This window comes from Protobothrops mucrosquamatus, unplaced genomic scaffold (genome assembly GCF_001527695.2).
Source record: "Protobothrops mucrosquamatus isolate PMUCROS unplaced genomic scaffold, P.Mucros_1.0 scaffold483, whole genome shotgun sequence".
In the NCBI taxonomy this organism is placed as follows: domain Eukaryota; kingdom Metazoa; phylum Chordata; class Lepidosauria; order Squamata; family Viperidae; genus Protobothrops; species Protobothrops mucrosquamatus.
Window position 1 is genome coordinate 40,882 of NW_015386803.1, and position 20,471 is coordinate 61,352.

At 36.4% G+C, this 20,471-nt stretch overlaps 1 protein-coding gene across 2 annotated transcripts in view; it reads right to left on the reverse strand.

Annotated features, from left to right (window-relative positions):
• Nucleotides 1–19: 19 nt before the first annotated feature.
• Nucleotides 20–20,471, reverse strand: part of BNC2 (basonuclin 2) — a 293,974-nt gene continuing 273,522 nt past the window's right edge. For both annotated transcript variants that reach the window (XM_015816710.2, XM_015816709.1), the window contains one exon: nucleotides 20–758. In XM_015816710.2, coding sequence (XP_015672196.2) covers nucleotides 98–758 — 661 coding nt within the window. In that variant the 3' untranslated portion in view covers nucleotides 20–97. The remainder of the gene's footprint in view (nucleotides 759–20,471) is intronic.

Consider the following 20,471-nt stretch of genomic DNA (forward strand, 5'->3'; position numbering starts at 1 on the left):
TATATTTTTATATATTTATAGAAGAGTCTGTAAATGGCAATTTGAAGAAGTATAAGCTCTTACTTTGGAGCTGGCACTGACCGTGTCCATCTCGGAACTAATCTAGTGAGGTGAAGGGAATGTTTTTATGTAGATTCGGGTTCTGACTGTGCCGATTTCGGCTGCGGACCGAGGAAAACATCATGTTGCACCCAGGGATTTTACACCTGTGCATTTCGCGCAAGTGTACTGTCTTGTAATGCACCCTGAGAGTCCCTTTGTTGCTGTACATTTTGTGACAAATGTTGCACATGATCCCCCCGTTATTCATGGAAATGCTGTTAAACATGAGGGATCCCGGAACTTCAGCGCTCAAGCTGACCCCTAAGGCTGCAGCCTCAGTTTTGTGTGATGATTCCTCGCTGTCACTGACCCCATCTACATCATCCAAAAGGATGCCTTCGTCGCTTCCTGCATCCGATTCTCTGGAAGAATGGATGCTGCTGCTCGACTGGATGCTGGAGGTGGTACTCAGATCTAAGACCATGTATTCTTCTGACATGCCCCGTCCGTATCCATTCAAATGAGAGTCCTCGGTTCCTGCTGGGGAGGAGGTGTCTTCCCGTAGATCAAAACCCAAATGGGGTGGAGCACCATAGATCTTCATCAAGAATTCATCACGGAGGTCCTTGCTAAGGGAGGGCTGAGAAGAATCCAGTCCCATGTCATCCAGTTCTTTGGTCAACAGTTTACGGTGCAAATTTATATTAGCACTGTGTCTGGGAAAGAGAGAGGAAAGACACAGAGAAGGAAAGAAATATGCAATATTGATTATAATGCAAACTTTAGCAATGGAATAAAAAGCATAACCATGTTCATGCAATAATACAACTGTTGCTCTTTTCTTAGAAACGCAAGCGTGACGGTTCGGACACCATTTCTATAAATGCAAGGCAAGATGCTGCAAGTCCAGATTAATTCAATTTCTTTTCCCTTTTTTTGGTATGGTTATCGTACTATGCATCAGGCTAATTGGCAGTATGACTACTACTTTTGGCAGTATGATTACTACTTTTCTTTTCAAAAACATGGTATCATATGAACTAATGGGGAGGGTATTCAATGGAATTTCTTTATCAAATCACAGCAGTTGGCTCCACTGGTTCCTATTGATACATGTAACCATAGGAACCAACTGGGAACAAAGGGCAATTAGAAAATAATCTTAAACTGATTTATCCTCTTACCAAAAAGAGGTTTGTGTGTGTGTGGGGGGGGGAACCTAGTATTTATGAGCAGGACTAGTTAAAACTGAATGAAACAATTAAAAAAAATTGGTAGGGAAAGAAAAGAGGCCATTTTACAAGGTAGCAATTCGTGTGTGGCTTTCTCAGTTACTAAGAACTTATTCATGCTGAGTCATAAGGGGAGATTTGTTTCGATGTTGGAGATATAGCTCTTTACAAATGATCAAAGTCCTAGTGCAGAAATGTGGAACTATTATAATTTTGATGCATTTCTGTTTTCCTTCTCACTCACTAGTTTTCGGCTCTTAGTATATTTTGTTAAAAGGACATATTGAAATGTGCCAAAATATCCTATTGAAACCTGAAACTTTGATTTGTGCAAGTTCTCTTCTTAACTTTATGCATTTCATAGATTATCTGTCATTGTCTACGGTGCAAATTCTACCAGTCAGCCTGCCCATGACATTGCATGCCAAGTCACACCATACAATTTGTACAATGCTGGTAAACCCATGCCTTTTTTTTTTTTCTAAACCCAACTCTAATTCAGCACAAAACATTTGGAAAGGAAGCAAGGCACTTAATATCTTACAAACCAGGGCTTCCAGAGTATGAGGTCACCTATACTGAACCAACATGCACAGTCCCATAAGCAGTAATTGTATATTACAAAATAAATTCCTAAACTTTGATGGGACAGCAGGATAAATCTCAAGCTTTGCCCTTCCATACAGAACTTTAGCAGAGGGCATATATAAATCAGCTGCACATTTACAAAGATCAGGTGTACAACTGAGTCATAGAAAAGATTTTAATGCACTTTTTTTTTAAAAAAAAAAATGCAGTTTCCAATCCAGCTACAGCTACTATGCACAAGAATGCTTTCCAGTCTGACAGGGGTTGGCAATATGCATTTCCAATCACATTACAAGGTAGATGGAAATACATGCTTTTATCCTTCCCTTCTACAGTAGTTCAAAATCAGATCACACTGAATTTGATGTTTGCCTGATGTTCAGGTGTGCATTGGAAAACTGAGGGAGGTTTGAATCTAAATTGGGCTGGGTGGCTACCCAGCTGGGTGGCTACTGCTTCTGCACATGGTGTGTCCCTTGCAGAATTGGGATGACTAAGTATCATCAACCAAAGATCAGGGAATTAGATTCCTCACGAATGAAGGCGAATATACGTGTCCCAGGATAATGTTGTAGGATCCAATCTGGGTCGGTCACCGGGACCAGAGATTTTAGTCTTCCGAACTTTTGGATTCGTGCTTCCGGAGTCTAGTCCAAAAGCTTGGAAAAATAAACATCTAGTTCCAGGGACCGACCCAGATTGGATCCTGCAATTAGATTCCTTTATGTAATTTGCACATTGGCTTTCCAATAATATATCCACTAGTTGTGTATCTCTCAACTAGTCATCTCAAAATGTACCCACTTGTGTCAGAAAATGAAATATGAAGTTATTTTTTCATAGACAAATAAATAGACGGTGCATTATATTTTTTAAAAAAAGTATTTTATTTTCACATTTTTGAACCGCCCATCTAACTGTAGAGGGAGTCTGTATATTGTCAGGATTGATTTAATTCGTTAAATATAGCAGAGTAGGCTAACAATCTACTCTTCTTAGGAAGAAGACAGTTAAAAATGGATTGAAAATGAAGGATGGGTAATTTTGGATCCCAAGTAGAGAAAAAGCTACTGAGAGATACATCCATGGGTGGTAGAGAGTGGACGGGGGAAGGCAACTTTATCCACAAGAGTGAAAGTATCATTTCACATCAAGTATTGTAGTATTGATCTAATTAAAGAAGGGAGTTACACTATCCCCAACACTGCACTTATGAAGGCTGAGCTTACCTTGTGATAAGTTCAGCTTTCTAATCTTTTGCTAAATCGAGATCACAAAAGGAGGAGGAAGGCAGAGACAGAGAGACAGGGAGGGAGGGAGGGAGGGAGGGAGAGGAAAAAAAAATAGGAGATAGAAAGAAAGAGACAGAGAGAAAAAGAAAGAGAACAAATTCACATTCCAATCCAGTCACATCTGGCTTTAAAAAAAAAAGAAAACAGAATCTTTAAACAATAAAATACAGGCTAAAAATGCTTTGGCCATGAGATCATTTTCTGTCACCCATCATCTTACTTACACTGTTGTCCTGATGGTTGCTGGATCAACCACACAATCTACAGCTATAAATCAAATCAGAGAAAAAGCAAATATACAGTTGCCCACATTTTTCTTCTGAACAGATTCATGCAGGGTTCACGTACATAAATGATCAAGAGAGGGACAGCCTCACAGCCTTTTCAGGAAAGGAAATTTCTTGCCCATTTGTCACATGATAAGGACCTCAAAGGAAACATCTTTAAGTAAACACAGGAAGCATTTTGCTGTGAATGTCTGAATATGGGCTGCATTGCCAATTATAGCATGTGTTCAACAGCACAACACAGGGTTATATCTATGAAATGTGCTTTTGCTCCTCTGATAGCATCATGCAAAAGAGGCAGAGTGGTTCCTCCATGTACAAGCCACATGACATAGCTTCTTGCCGTGGCAGCATGCTTTTTCAGAATAAAATCAATTTGTTGCACATTGACAACTATTATATACAAATAGCTTGTCCATTGTTATGCTTGTAACCTGTATTGTCTCTAGAGAAGCTCAGGACACTATTTTAGCTTCACGAGTACATTGAATAAGTTACAAGCAAACAAACAAAACAACACACACACACACGTGCAACTTAAAAAGTCATATAAAAGTTATGTACAGGTCCTCTGAATTGTACTTTAGCAATCCCATTTATGCCAGGTTTACACTGAGATTGGGGGCTTTGCCAAAGGTCTCTAGAGCTAAGGGATGAACTGAAGTTAGATTTCCTACAATCACATTTGTAATTCACTGCAGTACATGAGCTCTGCTGTGGATTACATGAAATGATAAACATTAATGCAAACTGAGCCTAGATTATGTTTTTTTTCCCCCTGCTAAAATACAGCACAAGGTGCCTTCTCTATAAATGCAGCAAGTTTGTTTATTATTTAGTTTCCTTCATTGGCTGCAGGCAAAGACAAACACTTGGATCTATATGGGAATAACAGCAAGAATGACTGAATACTAGGCACTGGGGACACAAACACATACGCAGAATCACAAAAATCTCCCTGCAAGTAGAAGTGGGTGCTTATTTTCCTTGATGATGGTGAGTTCAAAGTTGCAGCTGGCTTCAGCTATCAATAGAAAGTGATGCCATGGTCATTCACTTATCATTTACAGCGCTGGCTATCAGTAATATGATTAAACTATGAACCAGTCCTTAATATCTGTCAGGCAAACAATGTGCAGAAATGTGTGGGCACTCTTTCTGGCAAGGTCCTTTTTCCGCTGTCAGGAGTAGCATTGGCTTCTCCTAATATAATTATACTGACTTTTATTCAATTAAATGTCATGCCTAGCTTTAAAAAAAAACTTGCTCTATCAACTGATTCAGGTGTAATGCAATAATCAGATGAACTCATTGCAGGGGCATTAGCTCTGCTGTTCGTAACTTTGGGATATGAGTTCATTCATAGCAGTCAATTTCCATTATGCAACCACAGTTCACAAGGATTGATTCTGTTCCATTAATTTCTTCGTGTATATTTCTCATATTGAAGAATCGTCCTTAGGTTTATATGTACATCTGAACTGATATATTGGGAGGAAAAAGCCTTGGATTTATTTGGATAGTGTTGTTGTTTTTTAACACTGTTCAATTTAACTTCAAGCTGTGGAGTTCAAACTGGCTGTGAAAGTGGCAGGACGCTGAATAGTAAGCTGTATCCAGATTCAAAGTAGGCTTACTAAATGCATAGGCCTTAATCTTATGAGGACCATCTTGAGTGCCGCTGATTTTAAGCATGACTGTATTTGGATTCCTATATAAGGCATCCTTAAAATATATGATATTAGCTGTATCTCAGGTAGATATTCTATGAGTTGAAATGGAATCCATATGTTGGCAACTCATTTACTTCTAAGCAACAATCAGGATTAAGTCCTGAAGCTCTTGAGCCCAGAATGTTCCTGTAAGCTCCCCTTATTTTCTTTTGCTTTTTCCACTGTCCCAAAGGTGTTTTTTTTCCAAAAGGCAACTGTATGTTGGCCAATCTTGTTTTTTTGTCTTTGAAAATGTTTTGCTTCTCAGCCAAGAAGCTTCTTCAGTTCTAACTGAAATTCTAACTGAGTTAAAACTGAAGAAGCTTCTTGGATGAAAAGTGAAATATTTCATCCAAGCCAAGAAAGTCCAGTCATCCTTTGGAAAAAACAGTCATCCTTTGGGACAACCATGACCTGGATGACTGAGAATCTCCATAGACTTTCTCTACTGTGTTGATCCACTGGAGGTCTGGTGAACTGGAGTATGTTAGGAACTTCTCCCATCTCCCAAATCTAAAAACAGGGATTGCATTTTAATGTCACTGAATGAACCCCCTTATACTTGGCATATGACAGTTCTATGTAGAAGCCCAGCACAATTAATCAATCAATTAATCACTGTCTTCCCCAATTACTGACTTACTTAATAGAGAAATGTTTTATCTACTATTTAATCCTAAGAGTAGTCACTCCTTGTTTTTAAGCTTTTCTAAGGCATGTGGTTGTTCTTAGAATTTTTAGATTACTTAATTCCTCACTTGAAGTATTTCACTAAAGAGAAGTTTGCAAAGATGTCTTTAGGTAAAAACTAACAAGTGAAAAATGTCATTAGTCTTACAAAAAAAATTGTGGCTTCCTTTAGACTCAGAATCCCTAAATTTGTTTTAAATTTCACTGCAGTTTAATATCTGGTGGCAATTCTAAATCTTTCTCCTCTGGCACAGTTTTTGACCATGAATTTGCCCCAGTTTTTAGGATCCATGACCAGCCCTTGTTTTCCACAATATAAGAAGAACGGCCAGCCTGGCAATGCAGCCATTAAAGAGAGGAATGGCTAGAGCAGGGGTAGGCAACCTTGGCTCTTTTATGACTCGTGGACTTCAACTCCCAGAATTCCTGAGCCAGCATGCAGGCTCAGGAATTCTGGGAGTTGAAGTCCACGAGTCATAAAAGAGCCAAGGTTGCCTACCACTGGGCTAGAGCATCCACAAATTTTCAAAAATTGTTACCGACTCTTGAATTGTTCCCCTTTCTTGAATTTAGAAAGGAAAAATTATTAAATACATGAAAGAGAGAGTCGGTTTCTTGAAATCTTGTTTTTACCCAAGTCACATTCATTATTTTTTAAAGTGCAGCACACAGTCATAGACAAAGTGTGGCCCATAGCTAAGAAAAACAATTGTGCGGTATAACAAGACATTTACTTAAGTGTGCCTCCTACATTAATATTACTAATACCAAAGTACAGGCTCCCTATCATCTCTTAAGTTCTGCTACTATAGTAAATGGAGAAAAACACGAAATGTTTATTAAAGATGACCTAAATTAGGCAGGAATACTAGATATGGGCTGAGTTGGATATTCTGAACCACTTTATTTTCTTCTAACGAAGTGGTTGACCAGATTTCTATAGCTCAGGTATGGCTGCCCTGCCTAAATGCCTAAAATATGTTGGATTGTCATCTAATGGAACTTAAGGAAATATATCCCTTCAACTATTGTAGAATTATACTTTTCAGAACTCTTCACCCTTACGTATGCTGGCTAGGGTGCTAGTAGATATGACTCAGAAACATGAAGGTTTCTCCTCCATGATATAATGTTTTCTAACAAAAATATTTTGTATACCTGGAACTAAAAAGATGTTGTTTGCTACATTCTCTAGTCTTATTTTCTATATCAGTCTGTAATATTAAAGCCATAGTTGATTGATGATTAAGAGTTAAAAGCAACTAGCTTACATTTTTTGAAATTAGAGAGACTGAAAAAGACATACTTCACACGTATGTTCAAATTCCCACACTGCTTTTCATAGCATGGGTAAAATCTGGGCAGGATCTCACCAGAATGGGCTTACTGCTGGCCCTCAGGCCCTCTCATCTGGATCCATCTTTTCTTTGATGTTGCTGCTGGTTCATATGCATAAATCAGTGACAAGACAGAGCAAGGAGAAAGATTTCTCCTTCTAAGTAGTGGTTCTCCTTCTAGGTTCATTTGCCTAAAGGAAGCAGATGAATGGAATGTAGAAACAATGACAGAAAGCATGAAAGGGGTCATACATCTTACTCTGGAGCTTTTTAAATTTGGAACTGATTCCACAGAAAGCTTGATAAATTTAAAGGAGAGTTCTTTGCAATTGTAAATCAACAGGTCCTTATAATTAAATTTCTTGGAGATCTTCCTACAATACATCACTTCATTAAAGTGCAAGGCAAAAGTATTAGTGTGGTGGCAAATATTATGGTAGTGTTGATAAAACACTTTAGAACAAAAACTTCATTACATATAATTACATTAAAAAATGTCTTTGGATAAGGCACTACCAGCAGTTTATCATTTTAAAATACAGTAGGATGTTGTACTAGAACCAGGAGAGCTGAGGGTCAAATTTAACCATGGCCCATCTGGTTGTTATGGGTGTTATGTTTACCTTAATACCCATAACACTGGTGATTGTGGGCCATATGTACCCCCTCAGGCCTGTTGTTTTAAGGTGAAGCCTGAAAGAAAGAGAGCATTATAAGCTACCTTGAGTTCCTGAAGGAGAGGCAGAATCTAAATCTAAGACATAAATAAATCATACAAATACTTAAAAATATTAACCTAAACATATATTATGAAGTTTAGGTACTTTCTACCTTTTAAAGAACGTTTATTTCTGGCCTTTGCATTTTTCATATACTTCCTCTATAATGGTTATTGATTCTGATACATAATTACATACAGTATCTATTGAATGAATTTGACTAAAAATGATTTAGCTTATATTTCTATTTTGTGTGGATTGATTTCTCCCCCCCCCCCTAAAATTTAGCCATATCTTTTGAGTGCAATAAAGAAGCAGCTTAAAAAAATAAGATAAATTGCACCTCTATGGTTATGGGCTAAATTCAGGGTGTCTTAAACTTTCAGACTTCAATCCTTGGAGATGGGAAGCCACATCTGACTCGTTACTTCATATATCACACAATTTGTATGTCTTGTGTTGTAGCCCCACTGAATTAATAGCGAATGGCTATTAATGTGCCAGGGAATGTGCACATGCAACAAAGCTGTGTCACTATATAACAAGAAAGGCATAACCTATAGATGTATTAGTTTTATGCACTACTCAATTTGATTAAGGGCAGTTTAGAAATATAATAGATACAAAATTGAATCAATAAATATTTTAAAGTATTTTTTTGTTGTGGAAAAATAGAGAAAAGCAACTTTTTTGTAACTGGGGGAACTGTACTTTCAGTTTTCTTTATTTGTCTTTATAGCCCACAGCTGTCACAATTTTTGTATTTTAGTTTTAAAACGTACCATTCTTCAAAAGAAGACATCCCCGCTTGTCTTTGTTTTGTTCCAGTTTTTTCCCTGGGATCAAGTCTTTCAACACTCCCTCAGTTCAATTTTGGAATTGTTGTTTTTTTTATAAAAAAAAACCCAAAACCAAAACCAAAAACCAAAATAGCTGTAATATGCTTATAGGAGAGTTAACCACACTACTTTTTTATTGTTTGTTTGTTTGTTTGTTTGTTTGTTTATTATTTATTTATTTATTGTTTTACAGGAAACTAGGTGGCCTTAGGGGGGGATGAGATTTCACTGCTCCTATTAGATGATTTGCTGTTAAATTTTGGCATAACTATCTTGGAGCTCCAGGGGCTACACAGAGCATGCAGATCAGAGGTGTCCTACCCTACCTCTACAAAATCAAGAAATCCTGCAGAGTATCTTTGTCAAAAAAGCCTTAAGCCAGCACATCACAGATCCTTGGTGAATAACTCTCAGTCTGACAAAACATAACATACATAACAAAGCTAACAGGTCCAAAGGCTCCTCAAAGAAGGCAATAATAATTAAAGCAGTTAATACAATAGATAGTATTTGTCAAGGTACTGTACTGAGCATAGCCTATTCATTTTTCTATCTTTCTAAAAGCATATTGCAGCAAATGCCCAAAATATCCAATTCTTACATAAGGATTCTGACATTCTCAGATTAATTCCTCATTCCCCAATGTATACCTTGAGACATTAATTCAAAATCCTGAATCTGTCAGTTTTGGCTTTGCTTCACTTCTAATTTTCCCAACCTTAAGCCCACCCATTGTTATTTTTTTAAAGGCAGTATTAATTTTACTATGCATTGTGCAGAATGTGCACATTTTGCCCAATCATTTTCTCAAATGCAAGTGATCTAAATCTTTCTATTTAGTTATTACTTTGCAGATATATAACCTAATTTCTGAAAACACCACAGTCCTGGTACATGAAAAAGGTGCTGCACAGTTAATAAAAATACAACTCTATGCAACTCCGTCTTCAAATCAGAAGCAGAAGTGTAAGCGGTTTCAATCATTCACTTTTTGCTTTTTTTCTTAGCTATCCCAGTGCCTTTAAATCTAGGAACAACTGTTGCTCTGGAGAAGAAAGGGAGGCACTCAATGGAAGGGCTTGAATTTTTGGTCTACCTGGGGAGATCTAGGAGGCAGGGCAGGGGGAGGGATGTATTACTAGATGGTTTTGCAAGTATTAATGGAAATCAATCTGGGGGATACTTTTCTTAAGCTTGATGTTCTCTGAAGGTGGCATCTGTAGCCAAACACAGATCATATTCATTTCACTCTGGAAAACTGCACAGTTAGATCCACTGACATGAAGAGAGAATTCTCAAATCAGTCACTCTTCTTGTTACTGGAAGCTTTCTTGATTCAGGCAAGACATACAAAGGTTTCAAAAGAAGAAAAAAAAAACAGCAGGGCAAATCATACTGTACCAAACACAACACAAGACAAAAAAAGTAAATCAGTTGGGCATCTGACACTTTTCTGATTCTTGTGGGGAGGAATTTAAATGTTCTGCTTCTTCACCCAATGCTGTAGATATGTGTCCTCCAAAGTTAAAATGAAATTTGCTTGCCTTGAAGTATACAACACATATCATCAAATACTCCTTTCCCTGCCTTTTTTGGCCAAAGAGAGGCGGGTGGCTAAAAGACATTTACGCTAAATCCATATAAATTGGAGTAGTTTGGTCTTTGCTTTGTTTATCCTTGCATGTTTACTTTGGCCTAATATTCAAAAACCGCTTAGCTAGAGGGAATATTCATGATGCAATTCACTATTCATTCTTTAAAGACAGGTAATTGATGAATTCCTGCAGAAGATCCACAACATAAATTACAAGTTCTAACTATATTTTAAAGTAACTCTGTGAAATGTTAATAAAACAAGTTTTTTTTTACTTGAAAAAGTGGCAAACCTTCATGCTTTATGTTTAACTGATTGCTTTTTATTTTTTTGGCCCCAGTAGTATATTATAAGTATCTATTATAAGACCAAGTAGCCTGTGGGCTGAGTGTGTGTGTGTGTGTGTGTCTGTGGTACACAGGAAAGAATTGAAGTATACCATGTTGCTCAACACACAGGCTACTTGGTCTTATAAAATATAAATAGAGACCCTTGTTTTCCGTGTATTATTCAAAATCATAATGAGCAGATAAGAACAGTTGAGCTAATTATGAATAGAGACTGAAACTCAGAAATAACAAAACTATTTTTTAACTTGGTTTTCATGAATTCTCTGTTTGGTCCTGTTTTTTCAACCCTGGGGGGGGGGGGGAAATGCTATCCAAGTGAATCTCACACACACACAAAAAGTACATCCTCTTCTTTCCTGCAGGGTTCAACATCAGATGTTTCCATAACTGATGATGCTTAATAGGAAGGATTTTCATTACTCCTATTTTGAGCAGCATTTGCTGGCAGAATACTGTGCCCCTTAATGAAATTACAGTTCAACCCCAGCACCACGAGCAACATTGGTCACTAAAGCTTTTAAAAAATGGCATAGAATCTGAGAAAATATTAACCTTTTATAGGAAGAAAATCCAAAAGGTAAAAAACAGTTCAGCACCTATTAAAAAAAAAAGAAGAAGTAAAGAAGCGCTTATTAAATGCAGGAAATGAAGAACAAGCAAAATTCTTGCAAATTCAAGATGTGGAACTTAGTCATTACCATCCCTTTCAATATGAAACCAATCATTCACACCGGTCACGAAGGCAGCTCCCTCTCGGCTCAAATTATTCACTTGGAGATAAGCTCTCACCAAACTCTTTAGGGGTTTAGCTAATTTACTGCACAGATATGGCACGTCTGTTGTAATAACAGGTAGGATGTGTTGGGGTGGGCCATTTATCAGAATTAGGCATCTTTCTCACTCGGCAGTGAAGGATGCCGCTGCCTTCGCTGCTTCTCACTCTCAGGATTCCCCCATCCCCTTATGGCCCATAATGTGGCAGGCAAACAAAATTGACAGTCTCTTCTTGTCAACAAGGAGAAATTCTCCCGAGGAGCCACTTAGCTGTTGTAGAGGAAGCGATGTATTAGCGTTCCTGTCCCAGGAATGTTAATCATCTTCTGAGCTGCCTCTGACTTTGACACGAGCAAAATCACCAAATTTGTTTACTAAATGAATCGTAATATGCTAATAAGAGAGCGTGACATATATGGTCAAGCCAAACAGATGGTCTGTTTACTCCACTTTGCAACTTTATAAATGTTGTAAGTCGGGAAACGTTAGGGAGAATTATTGGGTGACTGCAGAGGCGGCTGAGCTGTTTGCATACAAAATGCCAGGCTGGAGCAAAAGAGAAGCCATTTTTATCCCTCAGAACGCTCCCAAGCATTAATACCAATATGACATCTGTGCCGACTGCACATACTCCTCTGAGCAAGTGGGTTTTTTTCTGAGTTTACCAGGGTATTTCCTTTTGGCTGGGCCTTTTTTGTCTGCACAGCTTCTTGCAAAATCAAGATGCAAGAGTTCTCCACTCTAGCAAGGCTTGGTAATTCAGTACATACCTGTTGAGGTGTTAAATGAAATGACTCTGATGGTGTGAACAGAATTACATTTTTCAACAGCTGCATGTGCTCAAAAGCAATGAGGTCAAGACACAATCTTAATATATTGCTATTATTATTAGTTAAGATCAAAAGACATTACAAACAGAAAGCATTACCACTGGACCGGTTGCCAGAGTTACTCCCAAATGGGGAACTGTCCCACTTCAAGCTCACACTTTACAAGCTGGCTTGATGCAAACCATCTCATCATACAGAAAGAAAGTGGTGTGTGTGTGTGTGTGTGAGGGGGGTGTAGACAGAAAGTTTCTAACATCCCAAATTAGTCAGTATCACGAAAAGGGAAAGTGACCAAGCTTTGCTAAAAAGCTTTTTGTCTGAGGAAGCTAAGGAATTGTGTGGAATTCTCTGTTTGGATCATAAACAATTCTCGGTTTAGACCATAGCTTTATACACAGTTGGCAGCAGACTAGCTTAATTATAATTAGCAGTCCTAGTTAATTGTTTGAGATTATCAATTCTTCCCCCGTCTCCAGAATGTTTGCAAGCTTTCTGCACACAAGTGATTCATACATACCTGAAGAGAGTGGCTTCAGTGGCTTTTATGGATCTTCTGCATGCCATCCATGAAAGGCCAAATTCTTTTTTAATGAATACCATTTCCTGAGATTTATTGCATGTAAGGTCATTTGAACTCAGTGATTTTTAGAGTAAAATACTTGATCCAAAATTCACGCCAATTTATTCTCCTAAGAATATTCTCACAATATTTAGGAATTTCTGAACTCAAGCTCCATTAGATGGAAGAATAGGTAGGTCACAAATTTTAGAAAGAAATAGGAAATAAATTTCATGACATCTCCATCTATAGTATTTGACTTCCCATTTGCACTAAAGCCATAAGATACTATAGCTGTTATTGTGCTACCTACACACATTTGTATTATAGCTACATCTCTTATGCAAAAAATCTGTTATTTTCTGGTTTGAAATACTAGTTTGTGCTACTCAAAAGGCAACTATGCTGCCTACATACATCATTATACCACAGTTACCAACCTGGTTTAAGGAATTGCTCAGCATGTTGATAAAGAAATGACATATATTTCATGTTAACCAGCTGGAGTAATTTCACAAATTGTGCAGAAGTGTTTATGTACAGCTTTTCCAAAGAGATTATAACAATGTCTTCCATTTCTGGAATGCACTGTGAGTTGAAAAGTTTATTCACACGTGTATGCACCTTGATTTGATTCAGCTGCTTAGTGTCTCACAGCCAGAAACTAAAAATGGCTGATGAAAAGCATTGAGATTATTTGAAAAACAGAACTGCATTTATTTTGAAGGCTCAGTTCATGAATCAGTTAAAGAGTGATGAACTTTGAGAAAGTTTTGATCTATCTTGAATTAAGATTAAGATATTGGGAATAATTTAACAATGTGGTTAGTTCCTAGTTAGAAAGGAATTTGAGTGAATTATGTAGACTAGATTTCAAATTACAGGAATGACATTAAAGTCAAAAGTTCTTGAATTGATGTTTTAACAATGAACTGTGGTGTGGCCATGATGAGACAAAATCTGGCAACTAATTTCAAAAGTTAAATATACTTTATTTAGATGCTAAACTATTTTTGCGAGTATTTAAATTTGAATATTGTGATAACACTGAATTTCTAAAGCACTGCTAGATTGATACTGGTTTGATTTCTGATCTACTACGTTCCCTTATATATATATATTTAAAAATATTTTAGTAATTGCCTATCTAAGCTTTAGCAGTTGATTATCAGCAGAGATTTATCTATAGCAGTTCTAGTCTCCAATGTTTAATAGAATTGCCATACATCTCTTGTTATTAGATATTACATTTGGAGAAATTTTGTTTTGTTTTGTTTAAAAAGAACCCCTATGCCTAAGAGGCCAAATAAAGAGGAAATAAAAATTGAGTTTTCGTTCTGAGGCTATTCTGAAGCACGAACTGTAAGCAGCTGTCCCAGACTGATGCTTATATCATATCTACTCATTCCTGACCGACAAAGAAAATTTCAATAAAGTAGTTTCACTGGTTTAACAGCAGTGAGCTTTTGGGATTGTCAAAGTGCAAAGGCTTTTCCAAGGAGAAAAGGAATCAGCAGCTGAAATATAATTAACCTTCCATTCTCAATGCAAAACTGCCACACACACAGGGGCTCTGCAGTCTGTTAGTGAAGTTATAATGGCCAACAGGCAGAAGGAAAATTGGTCAAAAGTTGGCAGCTGCTGTCATATTTTTTAGAATTATGATTAATGACACTAATAATGCAGATGATTACTGATATGTGTATCTCCTGCAGTTTATCATATTGCACTGGCTGCCTACGTCCACAATAAACACGCTGCTATCATTTACCTCTTTATTGAAGGCAATCCTTTCTCTTGTGAAGAAGCACACTCTAATTACTTTGTAATGTTTTATGTCTCAAGCTTTTTACAGCTCTGGACCCCAATAACTGCTTCATATCTACTATTGATTAATTACAGAATGTTTAATCAAAATTTAGAACCCGATGTTGTCATTTATAAGCTTCAAGACTGCCAAGGTACTTAAGGTCTCCTTCCAGATACAAAAAAAAGAAAAGAATGCCGGGTTCAAAACAAATCTCCCAAACATGCAAGATACCAAAGATTTTTTTTTACTTCTGGTCTTTTCTTGATTTCTGTCACATGCCATTACGGTTTCCTTCTGTTTTAATTACTTATTGAACCCAACAGCCATTTTTTTTTTGTTACATCAATATGCTTTGGAAGAGACAAAATAAATTATTATTATTATTATTATTTAGATTTATATCCCGCCCTTCTCCCTTCTCTAAGACCTAAGCAGCTTATATTTCAGTTCCCATGTTTCACTTTTAAAATGGTTTCTGACTTTTGCGGGGACAGGGGCATGAAAATTCACAGTATTCACACCAGCTTCCTTTAGGGGGAAAGTCTTTATAAATGACAACACAGTTTTGAAGTGGTTAAACAAGTAGAAAAAAAAATTTCAGAGACAAATACATGAGATTTTTTTTTTTAATGTGGATTTTTATGGCAGTGTCATACAACCATTCACCGTTGAAGTTAAGTGTTTTTTTAATACCATTACTGAACTGCTGAAATGGATGCTAATATAGCTTGGAGTGCTAATGTCAAGTCCTGGTAATAAAAAAGACAGACTGCTGAATGAAATAATTTCGAGTAAAAAAAAAAGGGGGGGGGGAGAAGAACAAAAGTGCTCTCGCTTTCCACTTTTATTGAATTGGGACTGACTGAGCCAATTGCTTTAGAAGTCTGTAAAACACAATTACTAGTGAGCCGAGTGACCCGGCTGTGCCCCCTTTGTGACTGTATAGGCTCAAAAGCCTGTAGAATAAGTGCTGTTTCTATATATGGTTATCAAACTTCAGAGGTTCCTCCAGTAGAGCTTCTGCCTTCTGAATTCACTGAATGGTTCCCCTTTCTTAAGAAATCTTGAAACTCACGGCATGCATAATAGCTAAGGTATCTCGGCAACTTCTAAAATGTCTGAGCAACTAATCATATGATCCTTTTCATGCTCAATCTTTAAAAAGACATTTCAAGGACTGAATAAAAACAGTCCATGAAATGTACAGACATACAACTTGACTATCGTTGTTTTTTTCTTGATATTTTGATGTCAAGTTTAATTATGGGATAAAGTGATTTAGATGAATGAATAACCAAGAAAGAAAGAACTATTCTGGCAAGGACTTCAAAGAGTAAAGGAACTTCATAACCTACAAGTCAACACTTTTGGAATTTATCATGAATTTCATAATTTGAAATTCATATTTGATATGGAAAGTGGAATTTAGAAACTTTATGAAAACGAATAGCTACCACCACTGCAAAATGTTTTTTCAAGTGAATGCCAGCCTGACCTTCTTTCAATTTTACAGAAAAAAAAATGCTTCTTTGCAATGGTTTATGTATTTTTTGCCTATGGTTTATGTATTTATGACATACTAGTTAGGGCAAATTAAAAGTTTTTGTGGAGAAAAGCTTTTCTGTCCATGTAAGAGTTCAAATCTTTTAAGGGAAAATATACGTTAGACAGTTAAATTCTCCTGTATTCAAGAAAAGATCTTCTCAATAATGCTGATCTTAGAATATCTAACTGGAAATTTCTGAACCTAGAAAAGAATGAACCAGCTCCTTTCAAATCTCATTAAAAGGATTTCCTTCCCAAAGCTCCAGCTTAGGAGTGATATTTTTACTAGCCATTGATATTTAGTTGATATTATAGTACTGTATAATAATTGCTCATTTATAGGGCAATAAAGGCAATGGAACACTTCAGTAAACTGTAAATGCTGTGTAAATATTGAGTTTTTAATAGGGGGTCTTAACAGCTATTATTTGGGGGGACAGACATGCAGAAATAAAAGATGTAAGAGTGATACAGCATTGACCTCAATATCAAGAGGAAGACTTTTTTCCCAGACCACTCTTGGGAGGGGGGAGCATATTATGGACCTATGAAAATCAAATAAGTAATTCTGATATGAAAGAAAGGGTGTGAAACATAAGGCCTGATTAAAATGTCCTTCAGATATGGCTTTATTTAAGGAGTGCTTTTAATCAATTTCTCACGTCTGTTGACCATCCTAATCTTTATAGCATAATATATGTTTAGTTCTAATTCCCTCTAGCCAAATCCCACCTTCTGAAACAATTTTTTTTATTCTATTCTATTATCTTCTTCTGCATCAGTATGCATGGTCTTCATTACGTTTCAACTTCAACTTTCCAAGAAATGCAATTAACATCATGATTTAGTTTAAATTTCCTGCAATATCAACTTATATGATAGGATGGCATTGTTTAAAAAATTGTTTGGTTTCAGTCAAATCGCTTCTAGATGTCAACTCAGACACTGTTCTAACACTGCAAACAAAAACCTAACAATCCACTTTATTACTCAACCAATTTCATTATTTCTCTGCATACCCTTGTAAGAAGAAGAATTGATTTTATACAACTTAAAAAGCTTGGTCCCGCCTCACCCTTCTTTCCCTAGCTTTTGGGGAAGGCTTCGCATTCTGTCACTACTAACATTAGCAATGGCTTCTATATTTTATATTATACTTTTCAACTATATCTGCAAATTGTTTGCAAATGGATTGCTACATCACTAAGAGAGATTTAACTGAGAGCACGTGAGGGAAGAAAATCTAAGTGATTATAGTGAACTACATATGCCTTTATCCAGTTAGAAAAGGCATTCACTTGGGGCAGTGGATGAAGAATTCTGCAGTTTATTTATCTCCCATCAGTCACTGAGGATCTCAGATAATACTATCCCGTTTTGCCAAGAATTTTTAAAAAGTAGTATTCCCTAGCCGCTTTCAGACCAAACTGTTCGTGGAAGAAGAGGAATGCAGCAGGGGAAAAAAAAGATGCAAAGCCAGCCATTATTTCCTTCTGATTTCTTTTCTTATGAAGTTAGAAAATTAACTAATCACAGAAAGAAGACATTATGAACAGAAGACGTTGCCTGATTGCAAGGTTGATTTGGCAACGCAAGAAACAAATTCCTCGCCTTGCCGAGCAGTCCCGACTCGCCAGTGAAATGGCTTCAAGCTGCAGCACAACTGAAAGTGTGCCTGAGGATGTAGAGTTTTCAAAAAGACACTTCTAAATTATTTTATTAAATTGTTACGCAAGCAGCTAACACCTTCAAGGGCTGTATTTTCTCTTATTCAGTCACAGTTAATTACACATGCCTTTAAAGTCACCACCACCTACTTTAAAGAACCTCCTTTCTAGAAGTACTTATGGGCTCCTCAAAAATCGCATAGATTTCTTCAGAAAGCAGTTTCCAAAAGTTAACTTTGTAAGTTTCAAAAGCTAGCGGGATGAATGGAAAAGGAGGGGGGGATGGTTGCTGTGGTGTTTAAGAGGTGATAACAGGAGGCAGGTAGTATTTGTTCACATCTTCACCTTTGTTGATAATGTATGCAGTGGCTCGTCGGACGTATTTAATGTTAATTTATTCAAGCACACCTGTACAGGGCTGGAAGTCAGGTAACTAGATAAGCAAGTCGTATGCTTCCGCTTTCTTGATCTAACTACCCAGAGGCCTATATCCACACAAATTTAGTTCTGGAAACATCAGCAGATTTTAATAAACCCAATCCAGATGTCTTTCTCCATACAAATCAAGGAGTTTACAAGTTTAAATCTGGACTGATTTAACTAGCAACTTAATGGCAGAATCACACTTGGCACCAATAGTTGCCTCATATTTATTTATAAGTCACCCTGAGCAAATATTATTTTGTTTTTAAATTTATTCAGGGGGCTGAATCACCTTTCCCACCTTGCAGACAAACACACATGCTTTTTGTTCTGTGAAAATTTAAAGAGAAATGTTAACAATTAGCATCCTTTACTCAGAGAGAGGCAATGCATCAAGTTCCTTCCTTTGTAACTTGAAGCAGTTAACAATGGTAGTGCAGATGTATTTATTTTACTTGAATCCGGGAACTGAAAAAGTGAAGTAACATGTCTGACTGTGCAGAAGTCATGACCTAGACACAATTAACAAGGAAGACTTACACAGCCAATTGCTGATAGCAGTAGAAAATGGATTATAAATTATTGGCACGTTTAGGAATGATCAACATGAAAGATAAATGTTTCTTCAATGTTTAAATGGGCATCTAATTCTAAACAAAAGTTTGTTTGCAAAAACTATGGCCATCTTAATTCAAATAGGCCACTGATATCACCTAGCCATTACTTGTCCCAGTCTTCTCTGAACCTGACGTTCAAAATTTCCTTGGAAGACGCCATTTTAAGTAAGACCCTATGCTTTTATTAAGGAGCCTTGGAGCCATAATGAAAATCATGTTATCCATATGACAAGTGACTAAATAAGAATGGCTAGAATCAAAGCCAGTTATAAAACGCCATTCTGAATGTTCAGGTCCATAGCTGTTAAAGTATATTGAATATGAGAGGCCGTATGCCTTGAAGAATAAATAAGATGTTAGTGTAAAAAATATAATCAGTGCTTCAGTCTCTTTTTTCTCATTTTTAATGCATGTTATTTAAAGAATAACTCTGCATGGCCACAAGCTTATTCTTTGTGATAACTGTCCTCTTTTTTTCTAATAAGACTATATTTGTTGAAAGATTACATTTCATTTCCATAAATATACTCAAACCATTGAAAAAGGTGCAAGTACTACTACAGAATAGTAGTAGTATAATATGTTGGATTTAATGGTAAGTACAGTAAATAGTATCTTAAGACTGACATTCTTCTGTACACATAACATTAGAAGTTTCACACTTCTGCTACATTATGCTAGAATGGTTTCAACTGGTTCTAATGTCCGTTAAGATGATTTAAGTTCACTCCCTTTCAATTATTATTCCTCTACTTATTTGGTAATGAAGTAAGACACAGTATGCTCAAGACTTTCTTTGTTTGCTAGATAGGTCATAAGATTTTCTCAGAAAGTTAAGAAAAAAATCTTACCTCATAGAAAAGTTCATTAAGCTAAATAATATCTCAAAGGCCTATATTATTATTTAGAATCAATAACAAGTTTAATGTTTAGCTGAAGAATTAATAATGAAACATTAATTCTTAATCTCAAAGGTATTTATATATTCTTAGGTTAGAATTTTCAAAATTTATTATGTTGCAACCAAGTGTAAGATCACCACTAAATTCCAAATTAACTTTCCTTCATCATATTCTCTTTTCTGTTCCAGTTAACTCCCAATTATGGTTAACATAAACATTGTAAAACAAGACACTTAAAAAATAAGTGCACTTATGATCTATTTCTTAAATGTATGCAAAAGTTGCCAGTGTTTTTGCTAAACTGACTAGGTTTTTGAAATTTATATTGCCAAATTTTATATTGTGAAAACCTTATCAATCTTATCAATCTTAATTTTAAAAAATTCAGTATATTTTTGACTTCTTAGTGCACAGCATAAATAGTTTACATTTCTGAAGTTCACTTATCACTATAATTTTACAAATCTACAGCATCTGTTCGAATGGAAGCAACAACCTATATCTATGTACTGTGACTGAGAGAAAAATAACATTTTTCATTTTAGAATATTACAATCTTTCTGACTTCAGAGAGAGTAACATCATAGTGTTAACTATGCCTATACATAGCTAACGAGTACATCTCACTGAATCTATTGGAATTTACTTCCCAGACAGATCAG